Source organism: Eurosta solidaginis, chromosome 2 (genome assembly GCF_040869045.1).
Source record: "Eurosta solidaginis isolate ZX-2024a chromosome 2, ASM4086904v1, whole genome shotgun sequence".
NCBI lineage: Eukaryota > Metazoa > Arthropoda > Insecta > Diptera > Tephritidae > Eurosta > Eurosta solidaginis.
This window is the reverse complement of record NC_090320.1, coordinates 49439831-49463738: the sequence shown is the minus strand read 5'-3', so window position 1 is coordinate 49463738 and position 23908 is coordinate 49439831. Positions and strand designations below refer to the sequence as shown.

At 40.7% G+C, this 23908-nt stretch overlaps 1 protein-coding gene across 1 annotated transcript; it reads right to left on the bottom strand.

Annotated features, from left to right (window-relative positions):
- Window positions 1–1803: 1803 nt before the first annotated feature.
- On the bottom strand, window positions 1804–4219 carry LOC137239692 (uncharacterized). Its single transcript, XM_067765277.1, has 2 exons — window positions 4065–4219; window positions 1804–3989 (listed from the first exon to the last, which is right to left on the bottom strand). The coding sequence occupies exons 1-2, from the start codon at window positions 4107–4109 to the stop codon at window positions 1896–1898; spliced, it is 2139 nt and encodes a 712-aa protein (XP_067621378.1). The 5' UTR covers window positions 4110–4219; the 3' UTR covers window positions 1804–1895.
- Between the last annotated feature and the right edge of the window lie 19689 nt (window positions 4220–23908).

The following is a 23908-nucleotide window of genomic DNA, read 5'->3' as shown; positions in this document are numbered from 1 at the left end:
ACTTACTTACTTCACTGGCGCTTAACCGTCTAAACAGTTATGGCCGTCCAACAAGGCACGCCAGTCGCTCCTTCGCTCCCCCAACTTTCTTGGCCGGAGCATCATCTTTCATTCGCATAACATGGCCCAGCCAGCGCAGCCGCTGCGTTTTAATTCGCTGGACTATGTTGATGTCTGCGTACAGCTCGTACAGCTCATCATTAAATCTTCTTCGGTACTCGGCATCGCCGACGCGTAGAGGTCCATAAATCTTTCGAAAAACTTTTCTCTCGAACACTCCCAAAGCCGCTTCATCTGCTGTTGTCATGGTGCATGCTTCTGCCCCATATAGCAGGACGGGTACGATAAGTGACTTGTAGAGTATGATTTTCGTTCGCCGAGAAAGGACTTTACTTTTCAATTGCCTACCTAGTCCAAAGTAGCATATATTGGCAAGATTGATTCTTCGCTGGATTTCAGTGCTGATGTTGTTGCTACTGTTGATGCTGGTTCCCAAATAAACGAAGTCTTTTACTATTTCGAAATTACGTCTGCCAACAGTAGCGTGGTTCCCAAGTCGCGTATGCGCTGACTCTTTGCTCGATGACAGCAGGTACTTCGTTTTGTCCTCATTCACCATCAAACCCATTGGAGTAAGCAGAACTAACAGCGCTGGTTTTTAGGCCGATGATATCAATGTCATCAGCATATGCCAGTAATTGCACGCTTTTATAGAATATTGTTCCAGTGCGGTTAAGTTGTGCAGCTAGTATAATTTTCTCCAGCATCAAATTAAAGAAATCGAACGATAGGGGGCCACCCTGTCTGAAACCTCGTTTAGTTTCCAATGGCTCGGAGAGGTCCTTCCCAATTCTGACTGAGCTGATGGTGTTGCTCAGCGTCATTTTGCACAGCCGTATAAGTTTTGTGGGGAAACCAAATTCAGACATAGCGGCATATAGGCAGCTCCTTTTCGTGCTATCGAAGGCGGCTTTAAAGTCGACGAAGAGGTGATGTGTGTCGATTCTCTTTTCACGGGTTTTTTCCAAGATTTGGCGCATTGTGAAAATCTGGTCGATCGTAGATTTACCAGGTCTGAAGCCGCACTGATAAGGTCCAATCAGCCGGTTCACGCTGGGCTTCAATCGTTCGCACAATATACTTGAAAGGACCTTATATGCGATATTAAGGAGGCTGATTCCACGATAGTCGGTGCATTTTGCAGTATCCCCCTTCTTGTGGACTGGGCAAAGAACACTTAGATTCCAACCGTCGGGCATGCACTCTTCCGCCAATATTTTGCTAAGAAGCTGCTGCATGCGCGTTACCAACACCTCGCCGCCGTACTTGAATAGCTCCGCAGGCAATCCATCAGCGCCCACGGCCTTGTTGTTTTTCAATCTGGTTATTGCTATTCTTGCGCTTGCTGTGCTAAGCTTATCATTACTTCTGCAAGCGGCCCGGCATTGTGAAAGCTTCGTTCAAATACAGTCGAAAAAACCCCGGCTGCAAATCGTATAATTGGCGCGGTCCGGACAACAATCTGTATTAGGGTGTTGGCAGTTCTCGAACACCGACATCTCGACGCCCCCCGGTGCAGCGAAACGGCATAGATGCAGGTCTCTTAGCCGCTCAGCTCCATAGCCAGATGCCATGGAGTTCGGCTAAGCCCTCACACCATCGACAGAGTGCATATCCTAGTGAGGGCATACGATAAGCTACTACCAAACCTTTTCTGCTGTAGCTACATGTAGAATGAGCTGATAACAATAGACTTGAAAGCCATTTCAAGTTTTCAGTGCCAATTGAATATAACAACAACTATTTTCGAGGAAAAAAGCCAACGATTTTTATTAAACACATATGTAAAGGGTATACAAAAATCTTAGATTCAAATCTCAAATTTATTACGTATCTTATTTTGGAACAACTGACCCACTCAAGACAAATTTAGCCGTCAGCACGCGGCCATCATCATCAACAATAGTTTTCACAAATTCACCATTATGCGCCACTAAATCATCCACAGATAAACCAAGTTGAGCTAAAAACTCAGCAATTACGCTTTTAGCGCGCTTCGGCTTGAGCTGATCACTTGTTGCTTTCTCCTTTGGCACAGGCACCGCTTCATTTAAGGGATGTATGAGTAATGGATTCAAAGTTGCGCCTTCCTTCTCTTCATCTACATCCTCCAAAGGTTCGCGGTCACGCACTATCGTTTTCGGATCAAAGTCGCGTTTAGGCTCCACCACGGAAGGCACAGCAGCTGCGAAAGGCGTAAAATCGATGCCAAAATGACTAGCGCTGTTATGATTGCCGTGGAGAGTATCCCTGGAGATTGTTGGTATGTTATAGGGACTACGTATTTCAAATGGATTACCACCAAATAGTGCGTCAAAGTTTCTTGGCGCAGGTAAATTAAAGCTACGCGCATCATTAATTGGTCGCCAACGATATGTGGTCTGCACAATACGTCCATCTGGTTCAATGCGTTTACGCGTTATCGATTGTACATTATTGTTAGTGATCTCTTCAGGTTTTATACCAGCACGTTGCAATGCATCCAACATATTTGGATCTAAGTCTGCAGCTGTTGGTGGTCCATTGCTGTGCAATGTTTTCGAGATTGTACGGATTTTGGTGCGTTTAACAAACTCATCGGCGGGTACATCTGGACTTGGTGAGATATTTTCAACTTTCAAGGTGCGCTGCGGCTTCACACCAGCTGTATTGGGTCCAAGTGGATGCAGAAATTGTTCTTCGATTGGTTTGTTGATATTTACCACAGCGACGGCTGGCAAATCTTCAACATTGATAGTTCTTATAGTTGACGGTGTGGTTGATGTCGACAATGTGGCTGGTGTAGTTGCAGGTTTGCCTGCTTTATTGTTGTGTTTGTATTGTGTTTGGAGAAAATCTTCTAAACTAGGCATTGTACGCGTTTGTATTGTCGTGCTCTCTTCAGCTGTTTCTGTGGGTTGATAGTTTGTGTTGGAAATTTTCACTGTCTTGCGCTTCCACTCATTCGGTCCGGTCGTATAGCTCGTTTGTACAGTATTGCCATCTTTGTCAGTTGTTGTGCTTGTAAATGTTTTTGTTTGTGTGTTCGGTGCTGTGCTCTCACCGCTTGGTACATACTCAAAATCTTCACTATTATAACCACCAAATGATGGTAGCTCCGGCGGATTGAATGGATCCGGCGCATTGTTCCACGTATCGCTGTTCCATGATTTAGGCAATTTTGGATATTGACCAAATATAGCTGAAGGCGGCGCGTTAAAGAAATCACGTTCCACATTAGTTGGCGACTGCCTTGTGGGCACATTCGCATGCGATTTCGCGTGCTGTTGCGGTTTTGCAGGTTGCGGTGTCGTCGACGTTGTTGTTGTGTAAGTTTGTGTGTTGGGCTGCTGTGGTTTGCTTTCTACTGGCGATTTCTGTTTTGGTACCGGACTTACTAACACATCCGACTCATCTTCCGCATCATCCTCATTCTTCTCGTCATTTGACTTATCAACCTCAGCCCATTCCCAATCACTGCCAAGCTTATTGGGGTTCTGTGGCAAACTTTCTTTCAAGATTTCTTCAAATCTACGTTCCACATCGGCCTCGTCGATGTCTTCCACTTTTCTATATAATATACTACCATCTGGTTCTAGCGTATATGTGCTCGTATGTTTTTGTCCATTTTCAATATTTGTGCGCTTCACCGGATGTCCTGTACTCAATAGTTGACGCACAGCGGTCAAGTCCAAATCTTTTGTATATTTCGCTTGATCCAATAGCTGATCGGGAGTAATATTCTTGCCACCGATACGTAGCGTTGTTGTTTGTGGTTTAATACGTAGCGTTACACCATTACGCGTGTATGTCTGAAAGCCTTCGTTTGCTGCATTTTGCGAACTCGGAATGTCTTCATCTGTGTCATGCGTCGTCCAAGTGCTTGTACGCTTATTGCCATTGGTATCAATTTCTGTACGTCGGTGCAAAACGGTACCCGCTGCCACTAACTAAAAAATTAAAAATATATTAAAAATAAACAAACAAAAAAAAATTAGTCCCCGATCCCCGTTTTGCTCTCACACCTCTAACAGCAGCAGCATCCAAATTATTTTTATGTAGCTAATCATTTTTGCCTTCTATTCACTTCGACCTCTAAAAACGTTCTATTTGCTTAGCTCAATCGATCTTGTTGAATACTCAATCATTTAAAGTTTCTAGTGATTCAAAAATTGTTTACTTATTCATTCAGCCAATCCCAAATAGCCATATATAAACTTTGAATTGTGCGACGTACTAACGGATGAGATAAGCTCTTTCCATGTAAGTTTAAGATTAATAAAGTGTGAGGTTATCAATTTGCTTACAGTTAGCTAATCATTTGGCTATGCCGGTTTAGACAAAAATAAATATGAAAAACCCAAACAAAGAATTATGAACATCAATAATATTTTGAGCAAAAGCTTAGCCCCACAGGGGGTCTAAATGCGGTAATAGGAGGCGAGTATGAATATTAATGAAAATTATACTCATGTCATGAGCGTACGAAGTGTGTCTGTCTTATTGTTTTCCCTAAAGAGCTAATTGCCGATTGGGCTACCGAAACTTATGATTGTCGGCACCGAAGGCAATGTGGCTCAAATCGGCGAAGACTCTAACATCTTCAAAGTCTTCAAAATATAACATCTTTCGACGCCACTGCATATGCACGTTGTTGCTTTTTTAATTGTAATAAATTTAATAAATAACGAATTGTTAACTACTTTGACAGAAACCAATACGATGGATAACATAAAACGGCAGTGTGGATTTCGGGGTATTCCCCTGTGATGTGTGGGCCATTTTGACTCGACTTTGTCTTAAACTTTAAGTGATTTCTCTTTAACTAGTAACTATATAAATATGGAAAGTTTATCCCTTAGAGGCGTATACTCATTTGAAACGGGGCTGGTGAAATATTCAATTTCAGTGAGTAGTTTACACAAAAAGTCACAATTTTCTAAAAGTGCCAGGTGGGACTAGGAAATCGATCGCCTATATATGTAAGTGCTTGATTTCACTTTCCAATTTTAGACAAACTAAAAAAAAAAACTTTTCACAATTAGCTGCATATGTTTTAGTAAAAAACTGAGACGTAATTCATACTTTTACGTTACTCGTATATTTTACAAAGGAAAAAAGTAGTGAGTACCAAATACTCGTGAAGTTCGATGTGCTAACATGTAGGTGTACGCCTTGAATCTAATTTTTTTAAGTTACCCAGAGCTTACTCAGGGTTGTCACTAAACCACAACAGAGGTAACTTTACCAGAAACAAAAAGTTTCGTACTTTTTGATAAGAACTTCGTTGGCTTCTTATCAGGAACAAAAGATACCGTCAAGATTCGATTTATTATCAGATTGGTTTCTCAACGCCTTGCTATCGAAGGCCTATATGTAGGTAATCGATTTTACATTGACCTTTTGAACAAAAATGTTGTATATGCTCAGAAACTTTCATTTGAATTTATATGTGGGTGATAGGCTCGCGTTGAGTTGATGTGTGATTTCATTCATATCTCATATCAACTCTACCACATACCATGTTCCGGCATTACGCTACAGTGAAAATACTGCTTCACATTTTTCATACATAAAAATACAATTATTTAGTTACATTTTTTTTTATTCATGATGCCATTTTTTGTGGAATGCCCCTTTGGTTTTTGAAATTCGTATTAACCTATGCTCATGTTGTCTGCTTCTTTCCCTATCGCCTCCCTTTGTGTTCCACAGACAAGACACATTTCAAATGCTACTATGGAGTCTCACGCTTGTGTTGGAATGCTGGGAGAAACCGATAAACATTTAACTAATCAACAATCGTGACTTAGCTCAACGATGCTTATTCTAAGTAATTCTACGTTCAGTCATGCTAATAAAAACTTTTTTATGTCACTTAAACTAGCATTCCGATTTCGAAGCGCAGCTCATTTAAGGCAGTATGATATCTACTTATTAGATAAAGTTGTTTATAATAATATTTTTAAAATTTTTTGTTGTGTAAACATCTTTTCTCACGGAATGGGGGAATCCAGAATGTAAGCGTAAGGCAAGTATAAACGAAAACGTTGTAGCATGCTATATGCGATAATATAAAATGTAAGCGTAAGTGCTAATGTCGTTACTGACAGATTAAAGTCAAAATCGAAGCTGGACGGACGGCGTGTTATCAATTTGTTATCAATGACATATCGGTTTGGTAACGACGGGATATTTTCGCGTATCGGCTTTGTTGACGAGTTATCGCTTTGTTATCAAACAGTTATCGAATATTTATCGAAAAGTTATCGATTTCTTAACGGAGCGTTACCAATTTGTCATCGGTGTGTTAACAATTTACCATCGAAATCGGTCAATTGGTTTCCGAAGATTTATCAGATTTATCCATTATAGACATGTTATCAAGAGGTTATCTATTTGCAATCTACTAGTCATAGATGTACTATCGATTTATTATCGACAGTAATTAACTATTTATTGAAAAGCTGTCAATAGGTTATTTAAAAATGATCGATTATTTATCGATTTGTTATCAAAAGGCCACAGGTTTGATATTTGAATTTGTTTTCGGCGTGTCATTGAGAGGCTATTGAATTGTTATGAAAGGGTTATCGATCTGTTATCAAAAAGTTATCGATTTGTAATAAAAATATATCGATTTAATATCAAAAAGCTATCGATTTTTTTCTGAGTGCAACCAATTAGCTTAGTAATAAAATTTTATAAGAAATAGAATGAATGCCATGGCGGGGTTTCAATCCTGGATTTACGGAGCATACCCTAAGCTCTGATTGCTTTCACGCCAACATAAAGTCTAAAAGGGGTGTTTGTAAGCTCAGACTTTATAAAGTGAAAAATCTGAAACTTTCTCTAAATGTTACTTAAAAATAAGCGAAGCTTTCCATTCACAGTTTGGTCCGTTTTCTTTCGTTCCGGGAAGTGAACCAGGGGCCAACCTGTTCTAAGCCAAGTAATTTATGATGCAGTTTGCTTGAAATTTGCCAAAAGGGCACCTTATTTACTACCGATTATTTGAGAAACATTTCATTCCGGAAAGTGGAATAAGAACCGACTTATTCCAAAAAATATTATTTCTGGTGCTATTTGCTTAAAATCTGGTACCCCTTTGACCAAGTTAACTGTTTGAGAAGCTTCTCTTTCACAGAAGAGCCAGCAGCCGACGCATTTCAAAAAGTCTGATTTATAGTGAGGTTCGCTTGAGATTCGCTACAGGGGGTCCTCTTCTACAAGCTTAATATTTAGGGGCCTTTCTTTCCGGAAAGGGTATAATTAAAATAGATTATTTTGGCGATCTATTGGTAACTTTATTACTCAAGATCGGATGCAGTAATCTTAAAAATAATAGCTGTGTTAATTCAATAATGCTTCGTAGATTATTTTAGATCCATATGTGGATCCACTTGCGAGTTATAGATCAAAACGTGGACCAAGGTGCTCCCAAAATACGGGTATCAAGTAGGATGTGTTAATGAGGGTGTTAATAAGGGGTGATGTTTTAGAGGAAGAGTTAGAGGGCAAGGGAGAGCCATAGACTGAAAAAGAGAAAAAGGAAAATTAGATATAGAAGTGGGAACTAAAGATGGAGAGAAAGAGAAGGGAAGAGGAAAAAAGGGGGAAAGAGAAAAAGATAGTAATAGTGGGGAATGGTAGCAGAGGAAGCAAAAGAAGGGAGGGGCTGAAGAAAAATAGTGCAAGGTTGAGTGAGAGGAAGAAAAGCTAGAGCGAAAGAGAGAAAAATTGAAAAAATGAAAGGGGAAGATACGAAAGAAAAACAGGGTTTCAACATGGAGAGGTAGAGACAAGAATACAAAACACCAAACCTACAATTTACTGTCCCAGTAAATAGAAGAATTTTAGTGTTATTTAGATTCCTAGTTGTTAATAAAAACGGCGATATTGAAATCGGTTGGTCAGGTCAAGCAGGTATTCAATATTTGGCGTAGATATTTCAAAATGAAGTAAACGAGGTGGTGGGAGTGGAAGTGAGATTGAGAAAGGGAGTGTAGGAAGGAGTAGGGAGTGGGAAGAAATACAAGAGAAGGTAGTGTAGGAATGGAACTATGTCTGGGAGAGGGAGTAGTAGTGAAAGTGAGACCAGGAGTGAAAGTGCAATTAGGATTGAAACTTGGAGTGAGAGTGCGGTAGTTGGAGGGATATATGGAATGAATCAGGTATGGACAAGAATAAGCAGAAAAACAACAGAACATGAAGTAGGAGAGAATAGGAAAGAGAGTGAACGGGGAAGCGCAGCTCATTTTGAGATGTAGGCAAATCGATTTTCGGGCAGAACAAATTCTGCCAGGGTTAGGTTGAGCTAGCCGGTCCATGAGGGCCTCACATAGACTGAGTGAGTCCGTTGGGTTAAGTCTGTCTGGTATTCTAATATAAAAAAAAAAACTAAATAAATGTAAGGCGCGATAACCTCCGAAGAGATCTAAGGCCGAGCTTCTCTTCCTCTTGATTTTCCCTACAAATTGGCCGGACGGGACCTACATGTTTTATGCCGACTCCGAACGGCATCTGCAAGGCAGATAAGTTTTCACTGAGAGCTTTTCATGGCAGAAATACACTCGGAGCGCTTGCCAAACACTGACCAGGGGCGACCCCGCTTAGAAAAAATGTCTTCTAATTAAAAAACCTTATTTCTAAAATTGTCATGTGTAAACCCAGGGCATGCGGATTGATAGGCGGAGCACGCTGCCATCACACCACGGTGGCCGCCAATATATTGTGTATAGTAGATTATGCTTTATATCGTACTTTGTTTCTAATTTTTATATATACACTACAAAAAAAAAGGTTTTTTATTAAATAACTCGTACCTCAAAAACTAAATTTCTAATGTATATTTCTAAAAATTTTTAACCATTATTTCGTAATTTATAACGACGTTGAAAAAACCTGAATCGAGTGGTAGCTTTTGACGCATACAAACACATTTATAATATTTTTTAAGTTAAATTTTTTTTTATATATAGAAAAATATATTTTTTATCATACGGATTTTGTCGACGTTTGTGCCACTTCGTTTGATCCCCTATTTTTTTGTTTTTGTTTTTGCTTTACTATTTTTGGCACTCACACAAATACGCCTTCTCTTTTTTGAGTTTGATAACTGAAAAGTGAGAAAAAAAGAAAAACTAAAAATTGAAGCACAATTCTCTTTGCCATTTAGTACCGCGTGCCAAACAAAAAGGACCAAAAATACGGGCATTGTAAAATAAAGTTTATTTGGGACCATGGTAACAGCCGCAAAACAAAAATTAGAGGAATAAGCTGAATTTTATTTTATATAAAAATCCTTGAAAAAGCGTAGTAACAAAAAATGTTTAGTGAAATTGGGAAAATACAAAAATAAAGACAAGTGGTAGTGTGGGTGGAGAGGAGGGAACAATAAGGATGCACAGGAAGTCGTGTTGGGTAGCCAAATGAATGTTAGTCTTCATTTCAGTGTATGTGGGTGTTTTAGGGCGTATTGTACACCCAGTTAACCAAAATCAAAGAGGACCGAAATGAGGATACATAAAAAGTATTAAATTGTCACTTTATCAAGCTTAAACGTAGTTCAATTAGTGACCTGATACTTCTTAGTAAATAATACTAGATCAGTTTTGTTCGCGTTGGCGCTTTATCCTACTCTAGATGCCCAGGTATGTACATCCCGATGTGCCTGATCCATCCGCGAGCTGATTGTTTGTAGACATCTGCTGCTTATGATGACTGAAACGCCATATGCTTACGCAGTGAGTTTGACTGCTCTTCTGTCGAACCGTCCAGTGGCAATTGGTTGATAACCAGCGTCCACAGCATTAGTGATAATAACTCACCCTGTGGAATTGCTCTGTTTAAGATTTTGCGGGTTGGCATGGACCCTACTCCGCCGTGATCATTTTGCAGCTTAACATGGATCCAATCTAATTTGTTAAGGCCGGATGTACTGCATATGGGGCAGAAGCATGGACCATGACAACAGCATATGAAGCGGCTTTGGGAGTGTTCGAGAGAAAAGTTCTTCGAAAGATTTATGGACCCCTAGGCGTTGGCGATGGCGAGTACCGAAGAAGATTTAATGGTGAGCTGTACGAGCTATATGCAGACATCAACATAGCCCAGCGAATTAAAATGCAGCAGCTGCGCTGGCTAGGCCATGTTAAGCCAATGAAGGATGATGCTCCGGCCAAGAAAGTGTTTCTATCGGAACCCGCCTATTGAAGCAGAGGTAGAGGGCGGCCCCCACTCCGTTGGAAGAACCATTGGTGTTAACAATTGGCGCCGGTTGGCGGAGCGAAGGAGCGACTGGCGCGCCTTGTTGGACGGTTTAGACGGTTAAGCGCCAATTAAGTAAGTAAGTAAGGATGTACTGCAATCTAATTGAGATTGCCGATTGTTGCTCGTTTCGAGACATTGTTGAAAGCTCCGGCAATGTCCAGAAAAACACTCAGGGTATTTTGCTGGTGTTCCATATTCACGGCCACGCTATGAGATGCAGTATCGACTGATTGACTGGTTCTTCCCGCTTAAGCCATGAGGACTAGTCGAGGCGTTTTGCAAGATTGCGTAACGTGGTTCAGTTTTATGCAACCCTCAAAAAGATTGTTCTAAGCCATGCTACAATCGTTCCACCACTCATATGCAATATAGCAGGGAATATCCCATCTCTATTTGGAGTGCAGATGTTGTAACGACAACTCTTTCGCATCATCTCTTCATCGGAAGTGTGTGCTATGTAGCGCCTAAAGGGAGTCGTCACTACTGTGTGACTACTCCCCAGTGTTCTTTTTTAGCAGATAGAATTGCAGTGTTCTTTGTCTGCACAGAAGTTTTTCCATTAAACCTTCTTCGACCTGTTTATATAGCGTTTATAGATCCTCGAAAAATCTCTATTGAATCCCAGCAGTCTTCGTTTTCCGCAACTTAAGCAGCTAAGGCAGCTTAAAGTCTGCTTTACCTGCTAAGTTAGACATTGAAAATAGGGTAGGAAAATGACTCAAAAATAACCCAAGCACACCTCCCAAGTATAAACAAAAAATGGAACGCATAAAAGAAAAAAGGCATCGAAGTCTTCCATAAACTATCCAAAAAACGATAAATCACAAAATTAAAAAAATTGCTTATGAGTCAATAAGACACTGAAAATAGGACTGGAAATATAACCAAAAAAGCAGCGATGTTATTTCAAAAATACCCTTTTAGAGAGGCAAATTGACATTTACTTTAATTAATAACTCCAAAAAAGAGGCAAAAATGAAAAAGGTCCAAAAAGTACCAAAAAAACCAAATATGGCTCCGAAAAGATTCATGTAAAACGAGAGCAGAGTTTGTAAAAATTATTGGAATTCCAAAAAACAGAAAAAAATATAAACAAAAATATTTTTTTTTTTTAACTAAAACAAAATTGTACAGCATATGACTCCCAAAGAGTTTGCGAACTCATTTGAAGTTTTAACAAACCTCTCAGTTTTGGAGTAATTTTTTCCAAGCTTTTTTCCTATTTCAAAGCGATTCAGTGCGATTAACTTATTCATAACTTAAGGCTTCAATGTAAATGTATTGTTGGTTGGTTGGTTCCTGTGCCGCCCAACCAAAGAGCTGAGCCCGAGTAGCGCTCGGGCGGCATTTTGATGTACATTCTCCTGGAACAAATTTCTGCTGTTTAAGTACAACACGTTTGTTTTTCCATCAAACCAATTCGTGCGGACAATGAATCTGCTGATATCTTTCACAGAGCACTTATAGTTATAAACCTAGTGTAAGCTAGTGTTGGACATTCACACAGATAGTGCGCGACTGTTTCTTTGCTGCTTTCCTTGCTGCAGATCCTGCAAATGCTGTTGGAAGGGATTCCCATTTTCTCAGCGTAAATGCCGAGGGCCAGTTTCACGTGATCCTAAACATAACTTTCTTAGACCTATTTAACCCTCAGTCCTCTGTTATCCTATTACCATAATTCGGGCCGTTTTTGTTTTTTGGCTATTTTGCAGGTTATCGAGTAACAGCTGCAGATTTATATGCAACGCGAATCTGCAATAAATGTTTCTTTTTATTGATGCATATTGAATACCTCCGCAGCACCTGGTAGGACATCTACCTTTGCAAGTTCGTCTGGCTTTTCCTTGCCTTCAGTATTCCTGTCACCAGGTACCCATTCAGGTGTTACGTTTGCGAAGTTTGCTGCGGCTTGAAGCGACCTCTTTCAGCTGCTGACGGCCTTCTATAAAGTGATGGGGAGTTAGGCGCCATGAACGCTGCTTGGCTAATTGAGTAAATGCACATATTGCACCTCCTCAACGAGTCCTCCGACAAGACCGCACACGAGCTCTCTATATCCAGAGCTTCCGCTTGGAAAAAACCAGAAAAGCTGGGAAGCCGGACTGACAGCGACAACTTAAAATGCCTACAGAAGACACACACTTCCTTCCCGTATTCCATTTTGGTAACGTCGATGTAGGGTGAAATTACGCCCTTTCTTTGTACCACCAAAGTCCCCTCTTGAGAGGAATTTAACCTTATGGCACTTGTCAAAACTTACGGATGTTGATGCTGATCTGATGACGGAGCCACACCCCGAAGCCTTTCGCGACCATACTGCCTCGAATTCCAACAATCAGACTCTCGAAGTCTTACTGCGGAACAAGTTGCAATTTGACGTATATGAAGGACCAGCAGTAGGTTGCTTAGGAGCACATTTAGTGCATTAGTTGGACACGACCTTATTGCACCTGCTACAGCTCCGCTGACCGCTGTAGCCTAAATTTCATATTTCAAAAATCATTTGGTTAATTAGGTAAATTCAGATATGTGCATTTGGTGGAGCACATTTGATGTGTGGGGCCCGTTCTTTCATGAGTCAGCCGATCGGATGGGTGCGGCTGGTTGAAACCCATAAAACATAACTAAAATCGTACAAAGCAGAGTGTAAGGAAACAGAGAAAACGCAACTACATACAAACCAGGAAAAAAGTGAAACTCTACATTCTAGAAGACTCAACTTATAACATTGGAGGGTTTGTGGCATAACGGTCAGCTTGGCATTGGTGGAATGTCGGTTACCCGAACGCTATCTTCACAGACGTTCATTCATTTCATTTTCAACTTTCTGCATGCTGTTTTTTTTTGTTGCCTTTTTTTCTTTTTTCCTACTTGCCCATAATGATTTCCATAAAAATATGTAAAGGCGCGCGCGCCAAACCAAAAAAAGGGCCGCAAACTAACAGGGAGAAACAGGAAGCGCCTTAGAAAGTATGTGGGAGGAGTTGGGTGCACGAAAAAAGGTACTCAGCAGATAGCGGACATTCATTTGTGCCATAACCCCAACTCCAGCAATGCGACAGTAGAAAAGTTGGCAGTCTTTGCTATAAAAGTATGAATGGAAGGAGGCATGAGTTGGTGGACGCCCACAAGCAAGCGAATCAGCAGTGGTGTGAGTGTCAATAGAGGCAAGATCAAACTTTAAGTATGTCCACCGCTGAGAAGGGTGGCGGTAGTAGCAGCACACAAGCGCCACTTTTGGCATGAGCTCAGACTTTCAAATATCAACATAGCTGTCTGTTATCTGAAAAAGGATGCGGCGGTACTCTTTTTGATTTGGCACATTTGGTAGTGTGAGTAGCGAGCGTAAAAAGGATTCAAAAATTTTTTGTTTGTTAACGCGTCGTTTTTCAATTTTTTATTATTCATCTTGTTTTTTTTTTGTTGGTTTTTTGTTTTTCTTTTGGCTGCTTGCTTTATCTGCTTCAAAAAGGTTGCTTATGCGAAATACTTTGCTAGTAAAGATGCTTTGCTCGAGCGGAGATGCGCTTTCCTCATATGAGCTAAACCTATTTTGTTTGGAGGGGGGGGAGTCTCGCATTTTGAAAAAGATAAAACAAAAATATATATGTATATATATAAATATATTTATTATGAACTATGTTTGTACAGACCGCAAAATTGAAATTCATTAGAATTTGGGATAAGCCGTTTTTAGCTGGATGGAGGTGAGAGCTGCGTACTGAAGTTTATTTGTTTGAGCACATGCATTTTTAAATGTGCCTCTGAGCTTTTGCAAATAGTGGTTGTCTGGTTTTTCTCTGAATTCGTGGAAATGTCCACATATACTAGTTTTAAATTAAATATTTCTTACGAATTTCCCGAGCTCGAATACCGTTAATTGAAGCTGTTATTTAAGAAAATAAAATTAGCTGTAGCGAGGATAATGATCGTCGAAAATAAATGGTTTTTTTTTTTCATATAACTCACGGAATGTTGGAAAAACAAAATTGCATTGTTTACAATGTCGGGATGAACGTGATGGCAAGCTGCATAGGAGAATTTCGTTGCAAGTTCGAAATAACTAGTTTTTAGTCTATCATTCCTTCCTCGTAGTTGGAACAACAAAATTGTATTTATAGTGCTGTTGGAATGGAAGTTGGAAAAAGAAATTGTACTGTTAAAGATGTCGGGATGAACGGGAGTTCAAGCATATTGAATTTTTAGTACTTTCGGAATGTAAGTTGGAGAAACAAAATTGTATTGTTGGTAATATCGGGACGGATGTGATTGCAAGCAACCAAGTATAAGTTTGTTCACAAATTCGAAATGCATCTATCATCCCGTTCTCGTAGTTGGAAAAATAAAATACTTTTGTAGAGATTGTCGGGACGTACGGGATTGCAAGCACCATAGTAGAAGTTTCTTAAGAGATTCGAAATTATAAATTTTCAGCCTATCATCATCTACTCATAGTTGAGAATTCAATCCCGAAATGGGGAAAGCAAGGTTGTGTTGTTGATGATGTCAGGATGGACGGGACTACGAACCTTTTGGTAGAAGTTTGTTGGCAGGTTGGAAGCAATTACTTACCTGTTCAGATTAATTCGTTTCGAAGGTTACTAAGGCCTGCTCGTTGGTAACAGTTACTGTTACGCCTTGAACTGGAAGTTGCATTAAGATTCTTGTAAATTAATAGGCACGAAAAGCGTAATTACAGTTATACATTTAAATTGCAGTATAGTATTTGGCTACCTGACCGAAGATTCGAGCGGTAAATTTCAGTATAGGTTAGAATTGGGTTGAACTGGCCGGTTCGTCAGTACTTCACATAGACTGAATGAGTCTATAGTGTTAGCAGAAGTTTGTTTAACGACTAAACTGCAAAACAAAGTAGAGTCCTCTCTAGGCGAACGAAAATCATACTCTACAAGTCACTTATCGTACCCATCCTGCTATATGGGGCAGAAGCATGGACAATGACAACAACAGATGAAGCGGCTTTGATAGTATTCGAGGGAAAAGTTCTTCGAAAGATATATGGACCTCTACGCATTGGCGATGGCGAGTACCGAAGAAAACTTAATGATGAGCTGTACGAGCTATACGCAGACATCAACATAGTCCAGCGAATTAAAACACAGCGGCTGCGCTGGCTAGGCCATGTTATGCGAATGAAAGATGATGCTCCGGCCAAGAAAGTGTTTCTATCGGAAGCCGCCTATGGAAGCAGAGATAGAGGGCGACCCCCACTCCGTTGGAAGGACCAGGTGGAAAACGATATAAACTCCCTTGGTGTGACCAATTGGCGCCGGTTGACGGAGCGAAGGAGCGACTGACGCGCCTGCTTGGACGGCCATAACCATTTAGACCGTTAAGCGGCCATTAAGTAAGTAAGTAAACTGCAAAACCCTATCAAAAATCAGGACCTCTGTTATAAAATAACTTTGTCCTCTTGGCTGATACTAGAAGCTTTCAAGGAGTTATGCCACTTGCTGTTTCTAGATCTGACAGCTGTATCACTTCTAATAGCTGGAGTCTTAGCTGGCAAGCGGAGGGTACAAGCACAAAGCAAGTTCGATCGTTTTCTCCTCCAACCTTTACTTTCTTCATCGCCTATCACTGACTACGACGAATTTGAAAGCTTGTGAAGCTAGTATAAAGTACTCTCTCTTTAACGATAGGAGTAACTTTGTCAATCTCACCCAATCTGATTGGGACGTCTACGGAACAAGATTCGAGCGATGTGCTTTTTAACTAGCTCATCCGCTTTTCCTTCCTACCAATTCCCATATGCTCTGGGCCCAATAAAGATCTCCCTATCCCGATTCTTTCCAGGTATTGCTTATTTTAGTTGTTGTGATCTGCGAGATTATTGCCTTAATTGTTGTTTGGCTACCTAAAAAACACTACAGTGATCTGGCAGCTTGTAGCGTCTATTAAGCTACGCATGAGCACAGTATACCGCAGAACCTGCTCCTTTTGGAACCATCGGTGTTCACGTGTAACGCCTCGTCGGCCATTTGGGTACCCTTGCGCCCACCAACCACCTCTATTGCGGCTCTAAGTGCCCTTTCGAAGTGCACATATACGATCAGTCTATTCGTTAAGCTGCCCGAGGCACTGAGACTCGCTATGTTTTTGGGCCACTAGGTCTACAGGTGGAATAGACAGAACAGCATACAGCACAGCCGATGGAGTTGTTTTCAGAAGTCCCGTTATGCATATGAAGCCTTTATACCCCCTCGAAATTTTTTTGTTTTGATAATCCGTACACTAAAAAAGGACTCCATATCATAGAAATTGCTGTAAATATCAAATGACAGACAGATGGCGATGGGCCCCACGTACACCCCAGCATTCTTCAATATGCATAAAGTGACTCCGATGCCTTCTTCACTCTCTCCTCCATGTTGAGCTTTCACGAAAACTTACTATCTAGAATGATTCCTAGATCTTTTGTAGAGGGTTTCTTTTGCATGGTTCCCATCCCTAGCTTAAGCCTGGTCCAATTGGGGACCTTCTACCTCTAACTAAATAAGATTATACCCGCATTCTCCGTGCTTGCGGTCAACTGGACATTAAATGCCCAGCTATGTATATCCTGAAATGCCCGATCCATCAAAGTCCTAGTCGTTGGAAGGAACTTTCCGAGTGACAACTTTAACGTATTCTGCGTATGCCGTAAGTTTGATGAGGCCCTTTGCGAGCCGCCAGCGTCCATAGCAGAGGTGCGCGTGCCATAAGTTTGACAAGCCCCTCTTCGAACCGCCTCAGCAGTTGGTTTATCACCAGCGTGCACAACAGAGGTGATAATACAATGCTCTGCGGCGTTCCCTCATACAACCCTTATTCTGCAATAATATTGATGCACTTTAGTTACCATGCGACCGATCTACATAGGTTTGGCTAGATGTGCTTCAATATTATTGAGCCTATAAATAATAGCCCGTTTACGGACATTGTTAAAAGTCTCGGCAATGTCTAAGTAGACTCCTATGTGACAGGACACATTGGGAAATAGGGAATCGCTATAATGACCCTGACTCAGAGATCTGGTTCAAGAATGGATCGAAATTCGATGACGGAAGAACGGGAGCTGGCATCTATGGGCCGAACTTCAGGAAATCGATACCAATGGGATGATACCCCCACCGTATTTCAGGCAGAAATCCATGCAATAGAAGTATGTGGTAGAGAATGTCTGCGGAGAGGCTCAACATCGAAGAGCATTTACATTATGTCGGACAGCCACGTGGCCCTGCGTGCCTTGCAAGTGGTTGACTGCACTGAAATCCTTATTGACCTGGGAGCCAAAAATAAGGTTTTGTTAGGATGGGTTCCCGAACATCAGGGACATGAAGGCAATGAACATGCAGATTACCTAGCAAAGCGGGTGCTATAGCAGCATTCTATGGTACACACCCTATTGTGGACTTACAAAAGCACACGCCAGGGAAACTATAAGTAACTGTGAAACTAAACAATTCAGACGTCACTGGGTTGACTGCCCAGGGCAAAGACAGGCCAAACTGCTTAAACTTACGGCAACGAAAGTATCAGCCAAACGAATTAACCTAAGCAGGGATCACCTAAGAACTCTCACGGGGTACTATACGGGATATCACCTAAGTAAGTTAAATCTATCCGATACTCAAATTTGTCGTTTGTGTGAGCTGGAGGATGAAACGCCGGTTCACATTCTCTGTGAATGCATCGCTCTCGCTAGGTAGAGACTCTCCCATCTAGGTGGTGTGACTCTTAATCCCTATGTGATATGGAGTAAAAAGCCTGATGAGCTACTTAGATACATTAAAAGCCTCCAGATATAAAATTAGGCTGAAAGGTCATGCACAATAGATCTGCACCAACTTCGCAGTGCTTCCAGGCCTAGAAATAATAATAAGTAGACTCCTAAGGCATACTTTTTATATTGCAGGACTTTCTCAATTTGTATAACTATGCTGTGCGGTGCCGTGTCCATCGACTTGCTTTGGTGTTGTGCTTTGGCGAACAGTTTATCATCCATGTTGGACTTTATGTGTACTTCTATCAGCCTCTCAAAGGTTTTGAGAAGATATGATGACTAATCTTTCCCGCCTTTGATAGGAAAGTTATGCGAGCAGTTCCTCAAAATATGTGTACATGATTCAGCCTTTCAGCATAAAAACATCAATACAAAAATACTTTGTAAATCAATTTTCAAACGTGGTGGGCCCTATATAGTGATTTCGCAAACCCTACAAGCTTATAGCTGCCATGCAGAGTTCCAATATTGTTTGTTGGCATGACAAAAACAAAGTAAAAATTCATACCTGCTTCTTTCTAGTTTATGTGTATTTGAACGTTGTTCAAAAAACTGACTCAATACGGCGTACAATTTTTATACTCAGTTGAGCAGAGCTCACAGAGTATATTAAGTTTGATTGGATAACGGTTGGTTGTACATATATAAAGGAATCGAGATAGATATAGACTTCCATATATCAAAATAATCAGGATCGAAAAAAAATTTGATTGAGCCATGTCCGTCCGTCCGTCCGTCCGTCCGTTAACACGATAACTTGGGTAAATTTTGAGGTATCTTGATGAAATTTGGTATGCAGGTTCCTGAGCACTCATCTCAGATCGCTATTTAAAATGAACGATATCGGACTATAACCACGCCCACTTTTTCGATATCGAAAATTTCGAAAAACCGAAAAAGTGCGATAATTCATTACAAAAGACAGATAAAGCGACGAAACTTGGTAGATGGGTTGACGTTATGACGCAGAATAGAAAATTAGTAAGATTTTGGACAATGGGCGTGGCACCGCCCACTTTTACAAGAAGGTAATTTAACAGTTTTGCAAGCTGTAATTTGGAAGTCGTTGAAGATATCATGATGAAATTTGGCAGGAACGTTACTACTATTACTCTATATGTGCTAAATAAAAATTAGCAAAATTGGATCAAGAACACGCCCACTTTTTAAAAAAAAATTTTTTTTAATTCAAATTTTAACAAAAAATTTAATATCTTTACTGTATATAAGTAAATTAAGTCAAAATTCAACTCCAGTAATGATATGATGCAACAAAATACAAAAATAAAAGAAAATTTCAAAATGGGCGTGGCTCCGCCCATTTTTATTTAGTTTGTCTAGAATACTTTTATTGCCATAAGTCGAACAAAAATTTACCAATCCTTCTCAAATTTGGTAGGAGCATAGATTCTATGACGGTAACTGTTCTCTGTGAAAATGGGCGAAATCGGTAAAAGCCACGCCCAGTTTTTATACACAGTCCACCGTCTGTCCTTCCGCTCGGCCGTTAACACAATAACTTGAGCAAAATCCGATATATCTTTACTAAACTTAGCCCACGTACTTACCTGAACTCACTTTTTCTTGGTATAAAAAATGGGCGAAATCTGACCATAACCACGCCCACTTTATCGATATCGAAAATTACGAAAAATGAAAAAAATTCCATAATTCTATACCAAATACGAAAAAAGGGATGAAACATGGTAACTGGATTGGTTTATTGACGCAAAATATAACTTTGGAAAAAACTTTATAAAATGGGTGTGACACCTACCATATTAAGTAGAAAAAAATGAAAAAGTTCTACAAGGCGAAATCAACAGCCCTTGGAATCGTGGAAGGAATACTGTTAGTGGTATTGCATATATAAATAAATTAGCAGTACCCGACAGATGATTTTCTGGATCACCTGGTCCACATTTTGGTCGATATCGCGAGAACGCTTTCACATATACATCTAAGGGCCACTCGCTTTTAAAACCCTCATTAATACCTTTAATTTGATATCCATATCGTACAAACACATACCAGAGTCACCCCTGTCCCACCCTAATGGCGATATCTCGAAAAGGCGTCCACCTATAGACCTAATGCCCACTCCCTCTTAAAATGCTCAGTAACACATTTCGTTTGATACCCATATCGTACAAACATTCTAGAGTCACCCCTGTCCCACCCTAATGGCGATATCTCGAAAAGGCGTCCACCTATAGACCTAATGCCCACTCCCTCTTAAAATGCTCAGTAACACCTTTCGTTTGATACCCATATCGTACAAACATTCTAGAGTCACACCTGGCCCACCCTAATGGCGATATCTCGAAAAGGCGTCCACCAATAGACCTAGTGTCCACTCCCTCTTAAAATGCTCAGTAACACCTTTCGTTTGATACCCATATCGTACAAACATTCTAGAGTCACACCTGGCCCACCATAATGGCGATATTTCGAAAAGGCGTCCACCTATAGAACTAAGGATTACTCCCTTTTAAAATACTCATTACCACCTTTCATTTGATACCCATATCGTACAAACACATTCTAGAGTCACCCTGGCCCACCTTAATGGCGATATCTCGAAAAGGCGTCCACCTATAGACCTAATGTCCACTCCCTCTTAAAATGCTCAGTAACACCTTTCGTTTGATACCCATATCGTACAAACATTCTAGAGTCACCCCTGGCCCACCCTAATGGCGATATCTCGAAAAGGCGTCCACCTATAGACCTAATGTCCACTCCCTCTTAAAATGCTCAGTAACACCTTTCGTTTGATACCCATATCGTACAAACATTCTAGAGTCACCCCTGTCCCACCCTAATGGCGGTATCTCGAAAAGGCGTCCACCTATAGACCTAATGCCCACTCCCTCTTAAAATGCTCAGTAACACCTTTCGTTTGATACCCATATCGTACAAACATTCTAGAGTCACACCTGGGCCACCCTAATGGCGATATCTCGAAAAGGCGTCCACCTATAGAACTAAGGATTACTCTTTTTTAAAATACTCATTACCACCTTTCATTTGATACCCATATCGTACAAACACATTCTAGAGTCACCCTGGCCCACCCTAATGGCGATATCTCGAAAAGGCGTCCACCTATAGACCTAATGCCCACTCCCTCTTAAAATGCTCAGTAACACCTTTCGTTTGATACCCATATCGTACAAACATTCTAGAGTCACCCTTGGTCCACCCTAATGGCGGTATCTCGAAAAGGCGTCCACCTATAGACCTAATGCCCACTCCCTCTTAAAATGCTCAGTAACACCTTTCGTTTGATACCCATATCGTACAAACATTCTAGAGTCACCCTGGCCCACCCTAATGGCGATATCTCGAAAAGGCGTCCACCTATAGACCTAATGCCCACTCCCTCTTAAAATGCTCAGTAACACCTTTCGTTTGATACCCATACCGTACAAACATTCTAGAGTCACCATTGGTCCACCTTTATGGCGATATCTCGAAAAGGCGTCCACCTATAGATCTAAGGATTACTCCCTTTTAAAATACTCATTACCACCTTTCATTTGATACCCATATCGTACAAACACATTCTAGAGTCACCCTGGCCCACCCTAATGGCGATATCTCGAAAAGGCGTCCACCTATAGACCTAATGCCCACTCCCTCTTAAAATGCTCAGTAACACCTTTCGTTTGATACCCATATCGTACAAACATTCTAGAGTCACCCTTGGTCCACCTTTATGGCGATATCTCGAAAAGGCGTCCACCTATAGAACTAAGGATTACTCCCTTTTAAAATACTCCTTACCATCTTTCATTTGATACCCATATCGTACAAACACATTCTAGAGTCACCCCTGGCCCACCCTAATGGCGATATCTCGAAAAGGCGTCCGCCTATAGACCTAATGCCCACTCCCTCTTAAAATGCTCAGTAACACCTTTCGTTTGATACCCATATCGTACAAACACATTCTAGAGTAACCCTGGCCCACCCTAATGGCGATATCTCGAAAAGGCGTCCACCTATAGACCTAATGCCCACTCCCTCTTAAAATGCTCAGTAACACCTTTCGTTTGATGCACATATCGTACAAACACATTCTAGAGTCACCCCTGGCCCACCCTAATGACGATATCTCGAAAAGGCGTCCACCTATAGACCTCATGCCCACTCCCTCTTAAAATGCGCAGTAACACCTTTCGTTTGATACCCATACCGTACAAACATTCTAGAGTCACCCCTGGCCCACCCTAATGGCGATATCTCGAAAAGGCGTCCACCTATAGACCTAATGCCCACTCCCTCTTAAAATGCTCAGTAACACCTTTCATTTGATTCCCATATCGTACAAACACATTCTAGAGACACCCCTGGTCCACCTTTATGGCGATATCTCGAAACGGCGTCCACCTATGGAACTAAGGATCACTCCTTTTCAAAATACTCATTAACAGCTTTCATTTGATACCCATATCGTACAAACATATTCTAGAGTCACCCCTGGTCCGCCTTTATGGCGATTTCTCGAAAAGGCGTTCACCTATAGAACTAAAGCCCATTCCCTTTTAAAATACTCATTACCACCTTTCATTTGATACCCATATCGTACAAACACATTATAGAACCACCCCTGGTCCACCTTAATGGGGACATCTCGAAAAGGCGTCCACCGATAGACCTAAGGCCCACTCCCTCTTAAAATGCTCAGTAACACCTTTCATTTGATACCCATATCGTACAAACAAATTCTAGAGTCAGCCCTGGTCCACCTTTATGGCGATATCCCTAAATGGCGTTCATCCATAGAACTATGGCCTACTCTCTCTTAAAATACTCTTTAATACATTTCATTTGATACACATGTTATACAACCACATTCCAGGGTTACCCCAGATTGATTTTGCTTATTTTGTCTCCATAGCTCTCAACTGAGTATGTTATGTTCGGTTACACCCGAACTTAGCCTTCCTTACTTGTTAAATTTACAATGAAATAAAATACATTTAAACACCACTTAGTTGCCCTGCAATTAACTTTCGACACCAAATGAAGTCCAATCGTTGAGAAGAATATATATACATACAAACAAATATGCGAATGCATGCGTGAATCTATATAAATTTAGTATTCGTATATATGTATGTATGTGTGAAGTGTTCACAAGCGCAAGCAAAACGCACCTGAGTATCGTATAAAACAACTTTAGCGCTGCCAATGCCGCTAATTGAAATGGCCACAAACAACAATGGTTTGTATGTTATGAAAAAACAAATTGTTGTAATATAGTTTAAGGTGCATGTAGAAAATAAGAATTGAAAATAATATTGCGATATATGCATTAGGTGGGGGGTGGCAGTACCTACAGATAATAGGCAGTCGCATAAAAAATCCATCCAACTTGGCTGAGCAATCAAACTAAAAGCCACAACTATACGTCAGAGCGTCAAGCATAAAGGGCGGAGCATATGCACTAAGTACCTGCACAAATATGCATGTGAAGTTAAAAAAGTTACTCATATATATACGCATGTGTGTAAGTTAATATGCAGTTTAACAGAAATAAAGTCACAACCACGTCGATGTTGCGTATACGCCATGGCAGGTGAACACATGCGAATGAAAGCAACTTTGAGTGTAAGGCCCGGTTTTTCATTAGTTGGTTAAGCTAAACTTAAATTAAGTTTGCTTAAACTCTAGTCAAATTTAAACTCCAGTTAAACTACTGAGCAGTTTTTGAGTCAAAGTTTAAAGCCGCCTTTGAGGTAAGGTTTTTTGTACGGCAACAATTGTTTTTTATTATCTACATCGATAATTTGTAGATACGAC

Excerpts from the sequence above, each read along its gene's own strand:
- LOC137239692 (XM_067765277.1), bottom strand. The coding sequence starts at position 4,109 with ATGATTAGCTACATAAAAATAATTTGGATGCTGCTGCTGTTAGAG. Across the intron at positions 3,990-4,064 it reads GGATGCTGCTGCTGTTAGAG|TTAGTGGCAGCGGGTACCGT; the intron begins GTGTGAGAGCAA and ends TTAATTTTTTAG.